Source organism: Asterias rubens, chromosome 3, assembly GCF_902459465.1.
Source record: "Asterias rubens chromosome 3, eAstRub1.3, whole genome shotgun sequence".
Taxonomy (NCBI): domain Eukaryota; kingdom Metazoa; phylum Echinodermata; class Asteroidea; order Forcipulatida; family Asteriidae; genus Asterias; species Asterias rubens.
Window position 1 is genome coordinate 22,071,823 of NC_047064.1, and position 20,279 is coordinate 22,092,101.

At 40.9% G+C, this 20,279-nt stretch overlaps 2 protein-coding genes across 2 annotated transcripts in view; both read left to right on the forward strand.

The window, feature by feature from the left end:
* LOC117288495 overlaps positions 1–20,279 on the forward strand; it is a 36,036-nt gene that overhangs the window by 9,597 nt on the left and 6,160 nt on the right. Inside the window, 25 exon segments of the mRNA XM_033769375.1 lie at positions 61–179; positions 788–955; positions 1,383–1,623; positions 2,059–2,458; positions 2,645–2,799; positions 3,695–3,802; positions 4,667–4,725; positions 5,766–6,221; positions 7,025–7,184; positions 7,441–7,518; positions 7,828–7,946; positions 8,472–8,639; positions 9,197–9,437; positions 10,188–10,584; positions 10,766–10,920; positions 11,351–11,458; positions 13,729–14,036; positions 14,979–15,138; positions 15,487–15,564; positions 16,163–16,281; positions 16,542–16,709; positions 16,870–17,113; positions 17,379–17,772; positions 17,968–18,149; positions 18,387–18,477. Of these exon segments, the coding sequence (XP_033625266.1) occupies positions 61–179; positions 788–955; positions 1,383–1,623; positions 2,059–2,458; positions 2,645–2,799; positions 3,695–3,802; positions 4,667–4,725; positions 5,766–6,221; positions 7,025–7,184; positions 7,441–7,518; positions 7,828–7,946; positions 8,472–8,639; positions 9,197–9,437; positions 10,188–10,584; positions 10,766–10,920; positions 11,351–11,458; positions 13,729–14,036; positions 14,979–15,138; positions 15,487–15,564; positions 16,163–16,281; positions 16,542–16,709; positions 16,870–17,113; positions 17,379–17,772; positions 17,968–18,149; positions 18,387–18,477 (4,876 nt within the window).
* On the forward strand, positions 11,388–19,075 carry LOC117288407 (cholinesterase 1-like). The gene is made up of 9 exons (XM_033769255.1): positions 11,388–14,036; positions 14,979–15,138; positions 15,487–15,564; positions 16,163–16,281; positions 16,542–16,709; positions 16,870–17,113; positions 17,379–17,772; positions 17,968–18,149; positions 18,387–19,075. The coding sequence occupies exons 1-9, from the start codon at positions 13,665–13,667 to the stop codon at positions 18,503–18,505; spliced, it is 1,836 nt and encodes a 611-aa protein (XP_033625146.1). The 5' UTR covers positions 11,388–13,664; the 3' UTR covers positions 18,506–19,075.

Here is a 20,279-nt window from a genome sequence, read left to right on the forward strand (position 1 = left end):
CGAAGAGAATGTAGCGAAGAGAAAGGGTTAACTTGGAGAATTTACTATCTTCATAAACAGCTTTTGGTGGTGACAGTGAACGCATCACCATCTTCGGTGAGAGTGCTGGAAGTGCCAGCGTCAGTTTCCACATCCTCTCCAAGATGTCAGAAGGCTTGTTCAGCCAGGCGATTATGCAGGTTTGTCTGGCCTCCCTTATTTATGTTCTTCCCGAAATATCATATTATGATTGTCCTGTGAGGACTGTTCCTTGTGAAACACGCGAAGGTGGTCTTAAATCACGTAATCCGGAATAACGGAAAACATGTGGGCGGGAGAGGGGGTGTTTCAAAATGGTTGCCGCTTGTGTGTGACGACTTTTTAGACCGACTATCATGACACTGTCGGAGATATGGTAAAGCCAGACATTACGTATATCTAATGAAACCATTTTGATGTAATAGTGAGACAATATGCCTGTCTGTATCCTTACGAGTTATGGAAAGGACAAATTCTATACTGGTTCATTACTGACCCCATTTTGTGTTGACGCTTCTTATCTTACCAAAGTATATCTGTGCTAGTGGTCCATGAAATATCATGTACTGGGCTTAATGTAGCACAAACATATCTGGTCAATCCAGAACCTTGGTCTCGAATAGTCTACCCTAAACCATGTTTAGGTCCCTCCTCCTATCTTCCGCATCTTAAACTTCTTTTCTCTTCATTCTTTTTCTTGAAAACCACTTATGAGAAAACTTGCTCTCGATTCAAGTCAGATAATAACACTTTCCCTTTGGGGTTTCAGAGCGGAACTGCCTTTTCTTTGGGGGCCTTTACAGAGAAAGAGGACGAGATGAGGAGCCAGGCCTTCCAGGTTGGGGCGAAACTCGGCTGCAGTGCGTCTGAGAGCGTCGCTCTTGTGGACTGCATGAGGGAACAGGACGCCTTGGCACTTGTGGCGGCTTCAATTGAGGTTTGATTTTTTATTTTTTTTTTTTTTATTATTATAAAATGTTTCTTAAACCAAGCATGCCTCATAAGTCAACTTAATTATTCTAGCTCGCCATATTGAGATAACTTCCTTCCCCTAATACAAATTGAGGATAATTACCGAGACAAACCAGTGAGTGCTCTCCCCTCTCATTCAGAATCAGACAACAAGAAAAAGGTACAGGATCATTACATGAACAGATAAGCTTCAAATTTTCAACGCTTACATAGCAAAGTTGCCAGAGTCTCATGGACACTGAGGGCGCACAAAGAACAGCTATCGTCCAATCAAAGTCTGCCTCCTTTAGGCTCAGTGAGTGCTCACATGTTTGTTTTAAAATCAACACACAAGTTTAGAAACACTTTAGGTATACCCCGTTAATGCAGTTCTTCTAACTTGATCTTCTCAGACAGCCTTCCGAACCAGTGCCGTTAACGACGGAGAATTCCTCTCTGACACCCCGGTCAATCTCTACTCCACCGGGCAGTACAACCACGTCGAGATCCTCCTGGGGTCAAATGCTGATGAGGGGACATCGTTCCTTCTTGGCGATCCGAAGTTTGCGGAGTATTTCACGTCGCAGGTGGCGCCTGTTCTGAGCAAAGATGATTTCGAATTGTATACGAGTCAAAACCTCGTATACGCTTTTGGTAAATATGATTGGATCTCTGTGCATTTAATTTTCTTGTCAAAAACAAAATGAGGAGTTAAAAATGGTGCACCACTACACAAATCCAGGAGGAGACTTTCTTTTGACTTGGTAGCCATTTTATGATAACCAGTTTGATTTCATTTGGTCCGAGAGGGACCGATTAAACTCTCACAAAATAGCTCAAACTTTGCGGACTTTAAAACTGACATATGCAACCAACTGCTATGTATACGCACAAGCGATTACTGTGTCCGGTGTTTATAATGTAAAGTGTGTCTTTAAGGCAGTCGAATTGGACGATCTATCTGCTTGGAAACTATTGATGGCGCACTATATTGTGAACAACAACCTCTTACGTAACTGGAATTGTGTTCCTTATGTTATCACTATTGATATCAGACTCAATTTGATATGATTTTGTTTAATTACTCAGGTTCAACAGACGCACCGTTTATTGCGGATTCAGTCAGAATGCAGTACGTTGACTGGTCTCAGGCCGACAACGAGACTGCCGATTACTTCAACTCCTTTGTAGAATTTGCCGGTGACTTTGCATTCGTGTGCCCAACTGACAATGTTGCTCGCATTCACGCCCAAGCGGGCGATACTGTGTTTCTGTATCAGATGACGCAAGTCCCTACCGTGTCTATTTATAACGTCGGTGGCTTGCAGCCGGGATGGTTAGGAGCGACTCACGCCGAGGATTTACCGTTCGTATTCGGCATTGTGTTCGACCCTGAGTTTGCTCTAGTTCTGTCTCCCTTTGTGCCTGGTCCAGAGAAGGCACTTTCTGTTAAATTTATGGAATACTGGACAAACTTTGCCAAGACTGGGTAAGAAAAGCTTCTGCACGTGTGACTTGTACTTTGTATTCAAAAGTATTTAATCCAACCATTTATATTATTTTAGTAAGGCTGAAAAAAGTGTTTGTCATTGTGTCTTCTTTCCCCGTGTGAAAAGGTACGATTATATCCTTTCAATCTTATAGTCACTATCATCTGTACTTTTCTTTACCACAGAAATCCTGTTACAGCAGACGATATTTGGCCCCAATTTACCATCCCAGAGTTGGTATACAAGGAGCTCAACGTTGACATGGCAACAGGACGCGCCCTCAAGAGTGACCAGTGCCATTTCTGGAACACTTATCTGGTGCAGCTGCAGACCATGTTTGGTAAATGTTTAAATGAAATACCCACCACCACTCCTCAATCAATTCTAGGACTATTGGTAGGGTTGAAAACAATAACAGTGGCAGACAGAGCTGTGTACAATGAGAGAGTTGAGATATGGAGGAACCAGTTTTCTAAACGTGGTTGCTAAACGCCATGTTTTGGCCCAAAGGCAACACGACCCAATGTGGAGTCTCAACTAGCACCCTTAAAGACACTAGACACTATTGGTAAAATTGTCAAACACCACTTCTCACTTGGTGTATCTCAACATATGCATAACAAAACAAACCTGTGAAACTATGAGCTTGATTGGTCGCCGGAGTTGCGAGATAACTATGAAAGAAAAAACACCCTTGTCACACGAAGTTGTGTCCTTAAGATGCTTGATTTCGAGACCTCAAAATTCTAAACCTGAGGTCTCGAAATCAAATTCGTGGTAAATTACTTCTTTCTCGAAAACTATGTCACTTCAGAGGGAGCCGTTTCTCACAATGTTTTATACCATCAACCTCTCCCCATTACCCCTTACCAAGTGAGGTTTTATGCTGATAATTATTTTGAGTGTCCACTGCCTTTAATACCTATGTACATGTATGTGTTATGTTGTTGTTGATTGAATGGCTTTTAATCGCAATTTGTAGCAAATCTCACCATACATAGCTCTGGTGGGCTGATACTATAGTGCGCCGCCTGAACTGTAATTCCTCTAACTATTATAGACGATGTGACCTATGTTTACATTCAAACCGCCCTCTGTTGACAAAACACTACGTACGTCATGTTTCGCCGGGCACCGAGTTGCGTAGTCACAGTAAGTTTGCGTACACTTTCTAGCTTGCTGCCAAAACACAAAGGTTCAGTTAGTTATATTTATTTATACGGTTTTTATTTCAGCCAACATGGATGATGTAGAACGGGAGTGGAAAGCGTCTTACAGAGCCTGGAAGTACACCGACATGGCCGACTGGAGAGAGCAGTTCAACCAGTATAAAGCACTAACTGGCAATTGATTGCTGAAGAAACTTGCATGTTGACAAAATCATGTGCTTAATATAGACCGCCCTCTTGGACGTCAGAAAAAGAGGTGAAAATGCCGGCCTATTTGGAACTTCATGATCACTTTACTTTCTGTCCAAATTATTTGTGTTAATTTCCACCTTTTAACAGAACAAACCTCTTAATACTCCTAAGTCATATTTCACCAATCCGAGTTCAAATGCCTTGACCAATTTATGGTCAAAATTATTTGTATTTTTGTCATAAATGACCCCAAACTTACGCCGAATCCTAGTCAAATCTCCCAATGACCATTTCGCACATCTTATACCCGGGTGTGTTTATGTGTTATGGCAGTAGATAGGTGTAAAACAACCACTTATCTGTCATACTTCCTAGAAGAAAAAAAATTACCACAAGTAATTGTTTCCTTTACTCATTACCAATCTTCCAATTTATAAACAATTTAAGGAAATATTATAGTTAATAGGGAAGTTCACTGTACATGTAAAGCATCGACTACTTTGGATTATTTTCTAAATGTTTTATTTAGTTACTGTTTTCCTTCTGGAAAAAAAACCTTTAGCACAACTTTTACCTTCACTTTTGTGCTATTATTTTAATCTGTTTTTAAAAAATTGAACTTTTAATATAAACAATCTAGTTTGGATACTTTTGTCCGTACAGTGAAAACATTATGCATGTAATTTGTTGTGTTTTACCCTTACACCTATGTGTGTTATTTAGCACTGTATAATCAGTACTTGCCTGAGTTCTGTGAAAAATGAAAAAATGATTATGCACTATAACTAAATTAATACCGAATAAATGTTACTGGGCCTATTATTCCAAACGTCAATGTCTTTTTAGTATTTGGTGATTTCTTTTTTGGGGGATGTGGTACATGCATTAAGTTTGACATACAAACAGTATTAGGGTTCAATGTTGTCAACCGGGCTTCCGTGTACGAGGTTGTTTAACTAACTCATACCCACGGCTCTCGTAACACCATTTGTAAATGTCAACGTAACATAAAGAATGCACTTTATCTTCGTATAGTCCAGCAGATAGTGCAGAAAATGTTAATTTATGATAAATAAGAATAATGCTCACACTCTTACATAAATAATGGTCACTTCATCAACCGACTCGAGCTGTGGTACGGTGTTTCTGATCAGTGGAGTGTTCCCTTAAGCAAGACACTAAACTCATATTGCTTCGAATGGGACGTAAATCTGTTGGTACAGTGTGCTAGTGTGCGTTAAGTTCATTGCAATTTTCTTTCGTCATCAACACAAAGAGTACAAGTTGATCTGGGGCTGTCAAGGTTACACAAACTGTTAATGGAAGATGTGTACAACCAGACCCCTGCATCGAAAAGAGAAGGGGTTCACCCTAGTATTCATGGTTTGATTGGTTGCATTGCAAAACAGCACATTGTAAACCATACGATGCTACGCAATGGAAAACAATCTCATACTTCAAAACTTTAAAATGTACATGTACATGTACATGAATATGTTGCCCCACAATACCTTGCAGGATACGTTATAATAATGGTAGAGTGCACTAAGAGGTCACTGAGTGACGAATTTGAGCGCTATATTAGAAGCCACTATTACTAGTGGTGCGTTGTGGCCACTGTAACGAATGATACGGCAACTCTTTCGTCCAATGGCTAATGACTAATCAATGACCAATTCAACGGTAACAGTTATTGGTTAACGACCGTGACCCACTTGCCTCATCTTGCATCTTGTTCTGCACACACCTTGTGTGGTATTCAAGTATTCAACCAACGTGAACTTTACTCACAAACGTCACCTTACAAAGCCAAAAAAATATATTGAAGGCCGTTCGATCATTCACATGCAAATTAGAGCGCGACAATGAGTTTCCGAACCTTGGCATGACTCTTCAGTTTTGTGTGGAAACCGGGGCAGCTATTATTGTGTGGCCAACAGGCTAGCTTGTAAAAGCTGCAGCCAGTTTTGAAGGAAAAGGGTTAAACTTTCACCGACAAGCACTGAATCTGGCCCAGTTTGCAACCCTCAATATACTCAATATGTACTCCATCGCTGTGTCAGCCGGTATTTGGCTGGGAGTTTTGGTAGCCCTAGTAGCTTCCCAACCACAGGCCACGGTAGAGCAGGGTGACCTCTTTGGTACCACCGTGACTTTCCAGGAAGATGAGTTCATCAATATCACCAAAAACATCGATGTCTTCAAGGGGATACCATTTGCAGAGCCACCCGTTGGAGCGCTGCGATTCAGGGCTCCGGTAGAGAAGAGTAGTTGGGGAAGCGAGGTTTACAACGCCACGTACTTTAGATATGCTTGCATACAAGGCAGCGGTGGGCAGAATAGCATATATACGAATGAAGACTGCCTGTACCTGAATATCTACGCACCTAGTTCTAGACGTGTAAGTATGCCCTTGGTTTGCCTTATAGGTTTTAAAGTACCACTTGTTAAGAAAACGTTTGGCCTTACGGACAGATTGAAAAGTTCCCTTTTCGCATTGTACAACATTATTCATCATCCTTTCACACTGAAATAAACTCTATATTAAGCAACGTTCTATCTAATTCAGCTCCAATATTTGCCAACAACCTTTAAGTGCAGAAAAAAAAACATTTTTTTTTATTATTGAATTTGGGTCCTACCCACGGTTCAAAGTACATTGCAATGGTACTCGTAGAATATTGATTGCTGATGCAGTATATGTTATTATATAACACCCAAGCAGATCCTTGCCATTTGATTGGAGGATTGTCCGTCACGTGATAGCAAATAAAAGTACCATTGCACGCTGAGTCACTCGCCGTGCTTTTTCGTTCCATCCGAAAAGTACCATTGCACGCTGCCAACGTGCAATGGTACTTTTCGGATGGAACGAAAAAGCTGAGTAAAAACATCAATTGACCGGATTCGGGGCTCTGAAATCTGAATTGTTTGTGGGTCAGTGTCTGATCCAGAATCTGTGCCGAAATGACACAGAAATGGGTCAAACTTACGCAGAATCCTACCCCAAATGACAATATTCAAACACTCGGTCTCCGAGTCAGCAGGATCCTGAAAAGGTCGGACCCCGTTGGACCCGGAGTCCGGGTCAACTGACCCAGATTGGTAGAGTGTTGGGTTAGATATACAGCATTATCGTCAACCTTTAAAACGTCAGAGTGAGATCAGTGACGTGTTCACGTATGTGTTGCCTTTTCATAACAGATAGAGGGCGTTCCTGTGATGGTTTGGATACACGGCGGAGGTTTTACTTTTGGTAGTGGAAGTCAACCAGGCTATGACGGAATGCCATTGGTTGCAGTCGGTGACGTCATCGTGGTCACGCTTAACTATCGCCTTGACATCTTGGGTTTTTTAAACACAGGTATGTTTTCCTATTTACTATCAACACATTCTCCTTTTTTGTTCAAATCCGTGAAACTAAAAGGTCAAATACCATTAGGAACACCGAAACTCCGAGAAGTTTTGCCTAAATAATGTGTGAAATAACTCGAAACAAAGTTTATTTGAATGGCGTTATTTTGCAACAGTGAAGTCTTTTCTTTAGTCAATTGGCTACGATATAAACACTCCCGGGTCGGTTAAATATGGATTTTAACTATTTATATTTCTCCACGTAGACGATGAAGCTTCTTCAGGCAATGCAGGTCTTAAAGATCAGCAAATGGCCATGAAATGGATCAAGAACAACATTGCAGGTATGATCACATCTTTGATGTTTATTTCTTCAAAACTAATCTTGATAATTTCCGATGTACCAAGTCACTTCAGCTATCTAAGATTTGGTGGTTTATTTGCTTTACCCTGGTCCAGATGTGTGACATTATAAACACTATATCGTCGGTGGTTTTACGATCCAGCACATTAGGCAAATTTTAAATTTCTTTTTGTTTATTCTGAAATTATTTATCCAAGTGTACCTTTTAACAAAATGTTAACCCTAGAAACACGACATTTTGTCTGAATGCATGAAGTTGTTATTTGATGTTTTATTTCTTATTCTACAGCTTTTGGTGGTGACAGTAACAGCATCACCATCTTCGGTGAGAGTGCTGGAAGTGCCAGCGTCAGTTTCCACATCCTCTCCAAGATGTCAGAAGGCTTGTTCAGCCAGGCGATTATGCAGGTTCGTCTTGCCTCCTCTAATATTCCTTTTGAAAAATCCTCTCTTTTTTCGTATTTTTTAAAAAATCTGCTCAAACGATCCGTTGAATTTCTCAAGGATCTTGCTAAAAGACGTGCTCTCTTCTTTTGATGAACGATGACGAGAAATCTGGTTGTAGCCGTAGCTATAACAACCAATTGAAGTTTTTTTTTTCGAGTTTCAAAATGGCCGCCGTTTGAGTGTGACGACTTCACGGAATTGTGCACACGCTTACAGGCCAGACCGGCCTTCCTGTCAGTATATCATGAATGTCGTATCTGATTTATTGTATAAACGTCTTTCGAATAAATCAATTGGTTTATTGAAATCAGTGCCTACTAATATCATCCTATTGAATAAAAGACAGTATAAACTTTGGTGTATTTGACCCTGTTTTGGGTGACACCTTTTTACCCCAAAACCCCTGTCTCTGACCCCTGTCTCTGAAATAAACTTGGTCTTGTTTTAGGACGGGAATATTGAACTCTTTCCCCTTTTGGGTTTCAGAGTGGAACTGCTTTTGCGTACTGGGCCTTTTATGACAAGGAGGGCGAAATGAAGAGCCAGGCCTTCCAGGTTGGGGCGAAACTCGGCTGTAGTGCTTCGGAGAGCGCCGCTCTTGTGGACTGCTTGAGGGAACAAGACGCTTTGGCTCTTGTGGCGGCGTCGACTGAGGTTAGACTGTCTTGTATCATTATTATCTGGTAATGAAAAACAATGATGCGTCCTGAGTGATCACTATAGCTCGCAAATCTGACGCGAGCTGTATCATAATGCTTGCTTAGAAACACTGTATAACCGTACTCTTCTACGATCGGTGTTCGTAGTTCTTGTTCGTTCACTACAAATCCTAGTATGCATGACATACGGCTCAATTAATGTCCCATCCAAAGAACGAAACAATAATAGTTAAGTATCTTGATGAAGGACACAAGTTAGTGTCAGATGGCCTCAAACCCACACCCTGTACAGAAACACCAGAGCTCAAGTACGTGCACCTGATAGCACGACCCTCACACCAAATGATTACCAAACAGAATACTCTTTTCCTGACTACAAAACCTGATATCATAACAAAACATTAGAAGCTCCTCATACAAGTGCAGGAGAATTACAAAGACCAAAAAAGAGAAAGCTTCATAAATTCACAAGCACACTCACCTGAAAGTGTTGAAATTCAAAAGCAATTCCAGCTAGTGATTGTTTCTTTTTCCTTAATTCCTCTCTACCAGATACAGTTCCGAACCTGCGCCGTTGTTGATGGAGAATTCCTCTCAGACACCCCGGCCAATCTCTACTCCACCGGGCAGTTCAACCACGTCAATATTCTCTTGGGGACGAACGCAGATGAGGGGACATCGTCTGTTTTGGTCGGCCCTTACTATGAGCAGTATTTCACGTCGGAAGTGGCGCCTTTTATAAGCAGAGATGTTTTTGAACTTGGTCTGAGTCTACACCTCAATTACGCGTTTGGTAAGTCTGAATATTTACTAACAATGAGTAGTTCTTATGGCACCAAACAAAAACTTATCAATGTGCTTTACACTATTTTTGCCCTGATCCTTGTGACAATTTTCTGACAGCTGAGAGCTGCCGGGTGGTGCTGCGAAGGCATTTTCAATACATTTACCATCGCATGTATCCGTTATATTGGTGAAGAGAAGCAATTATAGTAAAGCACATTGCCTAATCAAGAACACAAGCGTCATGTCCCGTCATGTCCCGTCATGTCCTGTCAAGACACGCCAATATCCAGGCAATGTTTATTTGCCCAATCAAGAACACAAGCGTCATGTCCCGTCAAGACACGCCAATATCCAGGCAATGTTTATTTGCCCTATCAAGAACACAAGCGTCATGTCCCGTCATGTCCCGTCATGTCCCGTCAAGACACGCCAATATCCAGGCAATGTCTATTTGCCTATTCATAATTATAACATAGCTTGGTAAAACAAGTATCAAAACCCTCACAAAATAACCTTTACTTTGTCAAAAGGCGAACCCAACTTGCTAATAAACTTAACTTACAGTGTTTAAAAGAATAAAAGGTATACATTCAAGAGACTTATTAAGGGAGTCGATTTTGAAGAGTTGTCTGCTTGGTGACGCTTGGTGGCCTACTATTTTGCGAAAATCCCACAAACTCCCTTGCAATATTTTGTTGTCACTTATTGTTCTCAGACTCAACTTTGCAAATTTGATCTGATTAATTTGTTCACACAGGTCCGGAACACGATCCCATTCTTGCCGATACGTTCAGAATGCAATACATCGACTGGTCACAGGCCGACAACGAGACTGCCGATTACTTCCATGCGCTTGTTGAGCTCAACGGAGACTCTTTATTCGTGTGCCCAACTGACCGGGTTGCTCGCATTCACGCCCAAGAGGGCGGTACTGTCTTTCTGTATCAGATGACGCAAGTCCCTACTGTGTCTGTTTATAATACAAATGGTACGCAACCGGGATGGTTAGGAGCGACACACGCCGAGGATATACCGTTCGTATTCGGCATAGCGTTCGACCCCGAGCTTTTCTATTTGTCTCCCTTTGTGCCTGATCCCGAGAAAGCACTTTCTGTCAAATTTATGGAATACTGGACCAACTTTGCTAAGACTGGGTAAGAAAAGCTTCTGAGCGTGTGTCTTACTTACTTCATATTCAATTGTATTTAATCCAGCCATACTGCAGGAGTATTTGTCACTGTGTCTTCTTTCCCCGTGTGAACAAAAGTATTCTCCCAATGATGCACCAACAAGATTACATCCTCAAGGCTTACAATCATACTTTCTTTACCACAGAAACCCTGTAACAGCAAACGATATGTGGCCAGAATTTACCATCCCAGAGTTGAGATACAAGGAGCTCAACGTTAACATGGCAACAGGACGCGCCCTCAAGAGTAACCAGTGTCATTTCTGGAACACTTATCTGATGCAGTTGCAGACCATGCTTGGTAAAATGTTTTAACAAAATAAAGTACACACCAAAAATAATGGCACCTCTGTCCAATGATTGTACAATTCTAGGATTATTGGTAGGGTTGAAAACAGTTATGGTGGCAAACAGAGCTATACATTGAGAGAGTTGCGACATAGAGGAACCAGTTTTCTTCGGTCATGTGGTTGACGGGTGCCATTAATTTGGTCCAAAGGCAACACAACCCAGTTTGCAGTCTAGTCTGGCATCCTGAGTATGTGTTACTTTGTTAATCGAATATGGCTTCTAATCGCAAGTTGTAGCAAATCTCACCATACATAGCTCTGGTGGCTGATTCTATAGCAGTGCGCCCTTAACCATTATTCCTCACAACTATCACTGGCCTTAGGCTACATTTATTCACTTAGTTTGGTAATTTAAATTAATTTAAACGGTTTTTATTTCAGCAAATATTGAAGCCACAGAACGGGAGTGGAAAGAGTAATTTTACACCTGGAAATACACAGACATTGCCGACTGGAGAGAGCAGTTCAACCAGTACAAAGCACTAACCGGCAATTGATTGCAGATAAAGCCGCACAGTAGAAGCCGCATAGTAGAAGCCCCCTTAATAATTTGATGTCCTCAATTGATTCCTCATTAAACTAAACATATTTTAATTGTTTATTAGTAAAATCATGTTTACTATTCTTCTTTCGCAAAAAGCCCTGTTACGTCATCAATTGGAGCTCAGTTGACATCAAAGTATTGTCATTTTTACACATGTCAGCAACGGTAGAAGTGTTTCTAGTTTTTTAAATTTTGAGGTTGGGGCAAACGTTTTGATTGAGTTTTATAATTCAGTAGTGACACATATCACAATTTCATTTAAATTATAAACAAACGGATTATTAACAAGTTTAGGTATAGCATTTCAATTTAAAATTGAAGTGATTCAAACTCAAAATTCACCCGATCACGTGGGGCCTGACTATTTTTCGGTCAAAATTACCTAGAGGATGTGTCAATAATGACCAACAACTGACGCAGACTTCCAGTCACAATCTCCCTTTTTTCACAAGTTCCTGGGTCAGCCGGACCCTTGAGTGGGTCAGTCCCATGAGACCAATTCTGACCAGGGAGTCCTTAGTGTACAGACAGTAGGGAGGTGTGAAACAACAACTAGTCCGTCTTGATTCTAGAAAAATTCACCACAACTATATCAATTTTACCTATAATGCTCGACGGTAATGTTCCAGTTTATTGATTTGTACATAATGATATAGGCTATTATATGTAAAAAGATGAAACAAGAGACCGATACAGAAACTGGAAGTAGGTCAAGACGTGTAACGTTAATGTGAAGCAACGGCTTTTGGCTGTTGTTATCTTGTACTATTTTGCAACGGCTTTTGGATGTTGTTATCTTGTACTATTTTGCAACGGCTTTTGGCTGTTGTTATCTTGTACTATTTTGCAACGGCTTTTGGCTGTTGTTATCTTGTACTATTTTGCAACGGCTTTTGGCTGTTGTTATCTTGTACTATTTTGCCTGTCATATTTCCAAGGAGACATTTTACAAAAACTTTATTCGTATGCTCACTTGTCATGTCATGTGATACTCAAAGCATGCATGTTAAACTGTTTATTACATTTATTTACATGTTGGGGTGCGTTTTTTATTTATTTTTCATTTTTTTAAAACTTTTATTTTATAGTTGTAGTTTTATATAGTTTATTGTATTGTATATTTACCAAACTATTAGACAGAAGTATATACATAAAGAACGAGGGTTCAGACCGGGATAGCTGATGTACCACCTTCTTCTTTTATGTTTTGCCCACTTAAGTGCCAACGTTCAGATGTTTCTCACTGGCATGGTGAATCAGTCGCTGCTACGCAATACTTCCCACTTCATACTGGGAAAATTCCCACGTAGAAAACTATTCCTCCAGAACTTTATAATTTATTTCTTCTATGTACACATTCTAGTCGCTGAGCAAACATCAAAACATTAAAAAAAAAATCAAATGAATGCGTTGAATAAACAAACACCAACGATCAGGGCATGATTCAGCGGTCACAATCAAGTTTGGTGCCGCTCATTCAGCTCTACGCTCGGTGCAGCTCTGTGCTTGGTACCCCCTCTGTCCTTGGTAGCAAAAACATGTGACGTCACACTCTGAGGCTCGTGAATAACGCCAGAGAGTGGCCTCTACTAGCCTAGATTAATCTCCGAATCACCTTTCACCTACATTCATTTCACATCGATTCGCAGTCAAATCCTTGCAGACGACCGAAAGTAAGCTTTTCATGTGTTTTGATTGGTCTGAGGTGATGTTTGTCAGCTGCACCCACATCATCTAGGACCAATTAAAACACATATAATTATGTAAAGCTTTATTAAAACGTCACTGCACGTTCATCCAATGATTGTATCCAATGAAATCACTGGTTCCAAAGAGCAGGTATATATAATAATATGTGAAACAGGGGCAAGTAGGGGGCCAGTCTATGTGCTATGGTGCTCGGCGTGCTTAGATTGATACAATACTCATACATCGTAGGGACAACCTTGTATGAAAATCCCTCATTAGACGCGTACTATTGTGATGACAATAGAGTTCCAGGCACGTTAATAAGCAACTTATATGGCATGGTCTATTCACTGAATTTGATACAATATAATCCGTTTCGCAAACAAGCTTATGTCACGTTGTACAGTTTGTATGTGCGGCTTCTTTTTGTAGCATTACAAAAATTGTGTTGTATGAACAAGTATGGTTGGTCAGGCTTTTCCCGTGTCGGTGGCCTTTTTCCTTGGGTTGTTGGTGGGCTTTGAAGCTTCCCAACCGCAGGTCACTGTAGAGCAAGGTGCCCTCTTTGGTACCACCGAGACTTTCCAGGAAGATGAGTTCATCAATATCACCAAGAACATCGATGTCTTCAAGGGGATACCGTTTGCAGAGCCACCCGTTGGAGCGCTGCGATTCAGGGCACCGGTAGAGAAGAGTAGTTGGGGAAGCGAGGTTTACAACGCCACGTACTTCAGAGCTGCATGCGTTCAGGATTCGGCATACGTCACCCCATATGGCTTGCAGATGAGTGAAGACTGTCTTCATGTCAATATTTACGCGCCAAATCCAAAACTTGTAAGTCTGTTTCAACACATATCGTCTGTCAAGTCATCAGGAATATAACTTAAGTTTTAACAATGACTTTGCAATAAAAATGAGTTATACATTGCGAGAGGAAGTCTCGCGACTATTCGGTTTTTGGGTGTCCGTTGTGCGAGATTGGAAGTATAGAACCAGAAGCTCTCAATCACAATCCAGATAGTGCGTTGTGCCAGACTTGCCAGGCATTAAGCCAAATAAAACCTGATGAGGCTTTGCATGCAAGGTGCATGGTCTTACCATGGAGGTATAAATAGAAACGTTCTTTCTCCAACCCTTATTCAAAACCCTAACACAAACCCTCATACATATGAAGTCCCACTCACCAAACCATTACATCTTTGCATACAACCCCATATAGCACTACCCAGCAACATTGACATACTGTCCCGCCCTCACACTAAAGAATACCCCATCCTTGTTCACACCTTTGTGAGGTTGTGGCTTCATAAAATAATACGTGTCGTATTATCAACCACGTGTAGGCCTACACTGTCTTAAAATGTATGTTTGGTAAACATTTCCGGCTCTGACACTTTCGGGTCAGCTTGACCTGGGTCCAAGTGACCTGACCCACATCCGGTTAAAGCTTGGCCCACAAAATGGTATTAAAAAATTGGATTCTCACCCAGATTCTGCGTCGGTTTGACCCATTTTCATTTTATTCCCTGGTCATATTTGCCTAAAAATGTGTCAAGCCCCACGGTAACTGAATCCTGGTCAAATCTGACCTAGGAGTTTTTAGAGTGTACATCTCAAGCCCTTGAGTTGTATGACGTCAGCCCCCCCCCCTCCACCCCCCCCCCCCCCCCCCACCCCATGGATTTTCAGCTCACCATCAATATATATTTTTTTTCTCGATATCACTATCCCTTTCAAGTCCCTTTCAGCTATTGGTTTTGTTTTCTCTATTTACAGCCAGAGGGCGCTGCTGTTATGGTTTACATGCATGGTGGCGGTCTTAAAGTTGGTAGCGGATCACTCCCAGATCTCAGAAGCCAACCATTGGTTGCTATAGGTGACGTCATCTTGGTCACTTTAAACTATCGGCTGAATGTGATTGGCTTCCTAACTACAGGTGAGATCCTCAAGTTTGCTCAAATGGGATTTTCCAGTCTAAGGGGAGAAGTGGAGAAAATCATAGAGCACGTACGCCTAATTGTCTTTAGATTCACATGTTAAATTCACATGGTCACTATTTCTGTTCTTAAATGAATAAAAAGAAGAGATGTTTTTAGATTTTTCATAGCGTAAAATCAGGAAATAAGTAGGGCTATTGTTAGTGTGGTTCAAACATTTTATACGCTCACTGATTAAGTTGACTACCACTCGCACAACAAGACTTTCTTTCTCTACTTTCAGTGAAACGATGCTACAATTAATATTTGATAATTTTCGTTTTTTAATGTTCATCGTCGGTTTTCAGGTGATGAAGTTTCTCCAGGAAATGCTGGCCTTAAAGATCAAGCTCTTGCCCTCCAGTGGATCAAAAAGAACATAGAAGGTCAGAGTTCAATAGGTCACTTTAAAGTCGTTTCTTTCAATATGCTTTCGTTGGTTTAGAGGCTTCACTCATTTTGCAAATAAATTTATAAGTCTCCCAGCCTCTTGAAACCAGAAAAACATATTTTCAGACAACTAAAATTCAAATTTGTTCAATTGTTTTTGTCAGGTCAGCCGTTAAAAATATTTGATAATTATCACAGAAAAGCACCCCAGCCCCCCCCCAATAAAAATAACAATAAGACATAAAAACATAGGCCTATACATTAATTTTCCCAACAGATATTTTGCGACTTTTCATGAAGAACTTCACCACTTCCCAAGCCAAATAGGAACAACTTTAAAGCCTAAATTTATCTAGCCTCTTCGAAGGGTGAAGCACATAACTGCCAGGTTGTGATAACTTGTCATAATTACACAATCTATCATTTGCATGACCTACAAAACGGATCAAAAGATTTGGATAATCAGTAGGCACATGAATTTTGGCATATTTAGATGAGTGCACCCTGAGAACATTGAGCAAGAGAGTGGTGGATAGAACGCCCGCTATCATCTCAAAATCTCACCTTGTAATGTCTTCCCAATTTCCTTGACAGCTTTCGGTGGTGACAGTGAACGCATCACCATCTTTGGTGAGAGTGCTGGATCAAATAGCGTCAGCGCTCATCTACTGGCCAAGCAGAATGAGGGATTGTTTCATCAGGCTATAATGCAGGTACAAACACTGTTCACAGTATCATTCAAAAAAGATTGTAAAATTCGTTCAGAGAAAGTACTTGTCTATTCATATTGCTTCCGGTGAAAAAAACCCATAACTGTTTTAATCTACATCTACCGAGTTCTCATCAAAGCCTATTCAGCATATTGATGTGAACATCCATCATAATGGTAAATAATGCAAAAGTGAACTAGGAACTTGGTATCAACTTAACTGGAATATCATACATTGAGTAAGCTTTCATATTTCTTCCACAGAGCGGAAATGTTCTAGCAGAGTGGTCCTTCCAGGAGAATCAAGATATAATGCGACAGCAAGCGTTTCAACTTGGTGCTAAATTTGGCTGTACGGCTGAGGACACGGCTGGCTTAGTTGAGTGTTTGCGAGAGCAAGACCCGACGGCTCTTTTCACCACGTCAGAAGAGGTATTCCCTTGACATTAGACGTTCCCCAATTGTCAAAAGAAGATGTGTTGCATCCAAATTGTCTATATACAAACTAGCTAGCAAAGCTATGTTTAAACCTGTGGGCATACGTTAAACTTAATGTTTGTACAATAAGGCCTTTTTGTTGATGATTCTTCAGATAGCGTTTCTAACCGCCCTGGTTGTTGACGGTGAATACATCGAGGACAAACCTCCCATTATCTACTCCACTGGGCAGTACAACCATGTCGACATCCTTCTTGGTACAAATGCTGACGAAGGGGCGTTCATGATGCTCTACGATTCTCTGTTTTTCCCCGAATATTTCCTCAGACCTGATCCTCCTTTTGTGACTAGAGACAACTACGAGGAGATTATAAACCGGCAAGTCGAACTTTACTACGGTAAGACTCTCCCACACTGTCATGTCATAAAGTAGGGTTAGGTGGGGTCACCTCCTTAGATTGGGTCACCTCCTTTTAAGGTAGGGTCACCTCCTAAGGTAAGGTCACCTCCTAAGGCAAGGTTACCTCCTTAGGTGGGGTCATATCCTTAGATGGGGTCACCTCCTGAGGTTGGATCACTTCGCGAGGTTGGATCACATCCAGAGGTGGGATCATTTCCTAGGGTAGGGTCACCTCTAATATTTTTCTGAAATGTATCTTGCAGGAGCCAATACACAGATAGCAGACGCTATCAGACTGCAGTATGTCGACTGGTCCCAAGCGGACAATGTCAGCGCAGACTATTTTGAAGCAGTGAAGAACTTTTATACTGACTTTTTCTTTACGAGCTCAACCGACTTAGTTGCTCGTTACCACGCGCAAGGGGGCAACGCCGTCTACATGTACCAGATGACCCACGTCCCTAGCGCATCTTACTGGGATGTTGGAGTGGGGGTTGGGCCCGGCTGGTTGGGAGCATGTCATGCCGAGGATGTCCTCTATGTCTTCGGGGTTCCATTCATCCCGGAGGCTGCGGTCAGGCGATCGGAGTTTCAAGATGCGGAGAAAGCACTCTCTGTGAAATTCATGGAGTTCTGGACAAACTTCGTCAATACTGGGTGAGTGCCAAAAAAGGAGATATAAGCACGCAAAACAATTAAACTTACAAGATTAAGAAGGGCAGCCAAAGCATCATTACAGGTTAACCATTAATGTGCCTGGAATCCTCATCATTATTTTTGATGCGGAAATTAATACTAATAGAATTGATCGCTGATGCTGTTTTGACGGTTTTGGGTTGTTGTTCTTTACAGGAACCCAGGAACAAAGACTCCTGGCTCTTTGCCAGCCTCTAAGGACGATTACTGGCCTGAGTTTACCATCCCTGGACTCGGATACAAGGAGCTCAATGTTAACATGGCGACAGGTCGCGCCCTCAAGAGTAACGAGGCTCATTTCTGGAACTCCTACATAGTACAACTTCAGACCATGCTGGGTAAATATACATACTCAAACACCATAATAAAAAGGGTCGTGCTACAATTCGTCTGCTTGAAATATTATTCATAAAGGTTATGAGTAAAGCTTGCCCGTACTGGTTTTAAAAAATAAACACTTAATATGACATCACCAGGATGCACTTTGGCAAAACTCAACTTTTGTTGTTATTTTGCAGAATATGAAGCTAATGGCATGATATGTAAATGTTTGATTTATTCCTGTTTAAATGCAGCTGATATGAAGACTAGTGAGCGTGAATGGAGAGAGTCGTATAGCGCCTGGAAGTACACCGACATGGCCGACTGGAGAGAGCAGTTCAACCAGTACAAATCAGCCACCGGCAACTATTGATTAACTATCGAATAACTATGGATTAATTATACCAATTATTGAATAAATCGATCAGTTACTGAATCAACAAACTCTCGAGTCTCAAATTTATTACCTCATTGGTAATGTTACATATTTATATCTAGTTAATAATGAGTAGGGTAGATGGCCTTACCTTTCGATCCACACCGGACCTTCTTCAGAGGCAATTGACTATATATTATAATATAAACATGTTAATCCTGCGTTGTGAAGCAAAGATGGACATCGATAGAGGATAATAGGTCATTAAATTGTGACACCACAGTTTGTTTGGCAATATTAATCTTAGCTCTTTGTGGAATCAAGTGCAGCCGTCGATTTCACCAAACTTTTCAAAAGGACTTTAGGACGAGTTCAGTTCCGTTTGTGTGGACGTTATGACGCAATGAACCCATCCTAAGATGGAACTTAGCGTTTCGTGAAATCGGCTGCAGAATACCTTCATGGTAAAGGTAAAACTGTTCAAGAGTTTCTGCCAGAATTAAGAGATTTTACTTTTTTTTTTACTTTAATAAAATTGTGTGATCTATTAAAGTCACCTTAAAGAGGTATCTTGTCAAAATAAAGCTTTTGTCACTAAAATATGTGTATTGATGAGTGGAATATGAATAAACAATTAACTAAGGTTTACAAAATATTAGTTTCTATGTTATTTACCAATTTGAAGAAGAAAAATACCGACCCGAGAGGGCGCTGTTCGTGACATCTTCCCCACCAGCTGGACAAATTGTTGAGATGGCGTCATGTTTTAGAAAATAACTTTTCTCTACGTGTCAACATGTGTAGTGTATTCCATATTAAGGACTTTTCGTTTTCGACGACGGATGGTTCTGCGACGGGTAAGATGACATTTGGCGTCATCTGCGCATGCGTCGGCTTTGAGGACGGTCGTCCCTCAATTTCTACGACAGTACTTTGGATGAATCTTCTTTGTGCTGAAAACGACAACGTTTAGCTGAACAACCGTCGCAGAACCATCCGTCGTCGAAAACGAAAAGTCCCTATTCTCGAAGCACGACGGCTCGAAGTGTTTGCTGCACAGCGCTGGAAAAGACGTCGGACCGGACCACTTTGCAAACTGACCCCAGCTTTAGTTGTTTTGCTGCATCCAGCAGCAATACACCTGGTCGACATTGCTGGAAAAATGCAAGAAAAAAAAACTTGGTAGAAACGTACAAACTCACGACTAGGACTTGAATGTACTTGCACGTACGTGTGTTCAATGTTCGATCGAGGCAAAGTCTGCCTCGATTTACGTCACAAAAGGGGTAGGCGGAGTCACCCCCCAAACAACTTTTTTTTTTACATTTAAATCGTTAAAAACAATTACTCAAAAAAATATGTTATTGTTCAGAAACATATACTCTAATGTTTGAAACATATATATATATTTCCAGGTGACTTTAATGGTATGGTCATACTTTGGTGACCCCGAAAAAAGTTGTGTGACTTTTTATCTGTGTAAATTCCTTACAGAAGCTTGCTTGCTAAAATTATATTAATGGAAGTGAGCATCCTAGGGAATAATTTTCCTGACTCCTTTGATAATTAGAATACAAATAATGAATGTTGATGAGTGTAATGGTGCAAACATTTTCACTAGTTGAAAGATTTAATGTTCATTTCAACGAGGCGGGGCCGAGCTGGATGGAACTTTCCATCTTTCAAGGAATAAAATTATTCTCACTATTGCAAGAATGAAAACAATTCATATTTCAATATATACAATATCCAAGTGGATCCTTGTAATTTT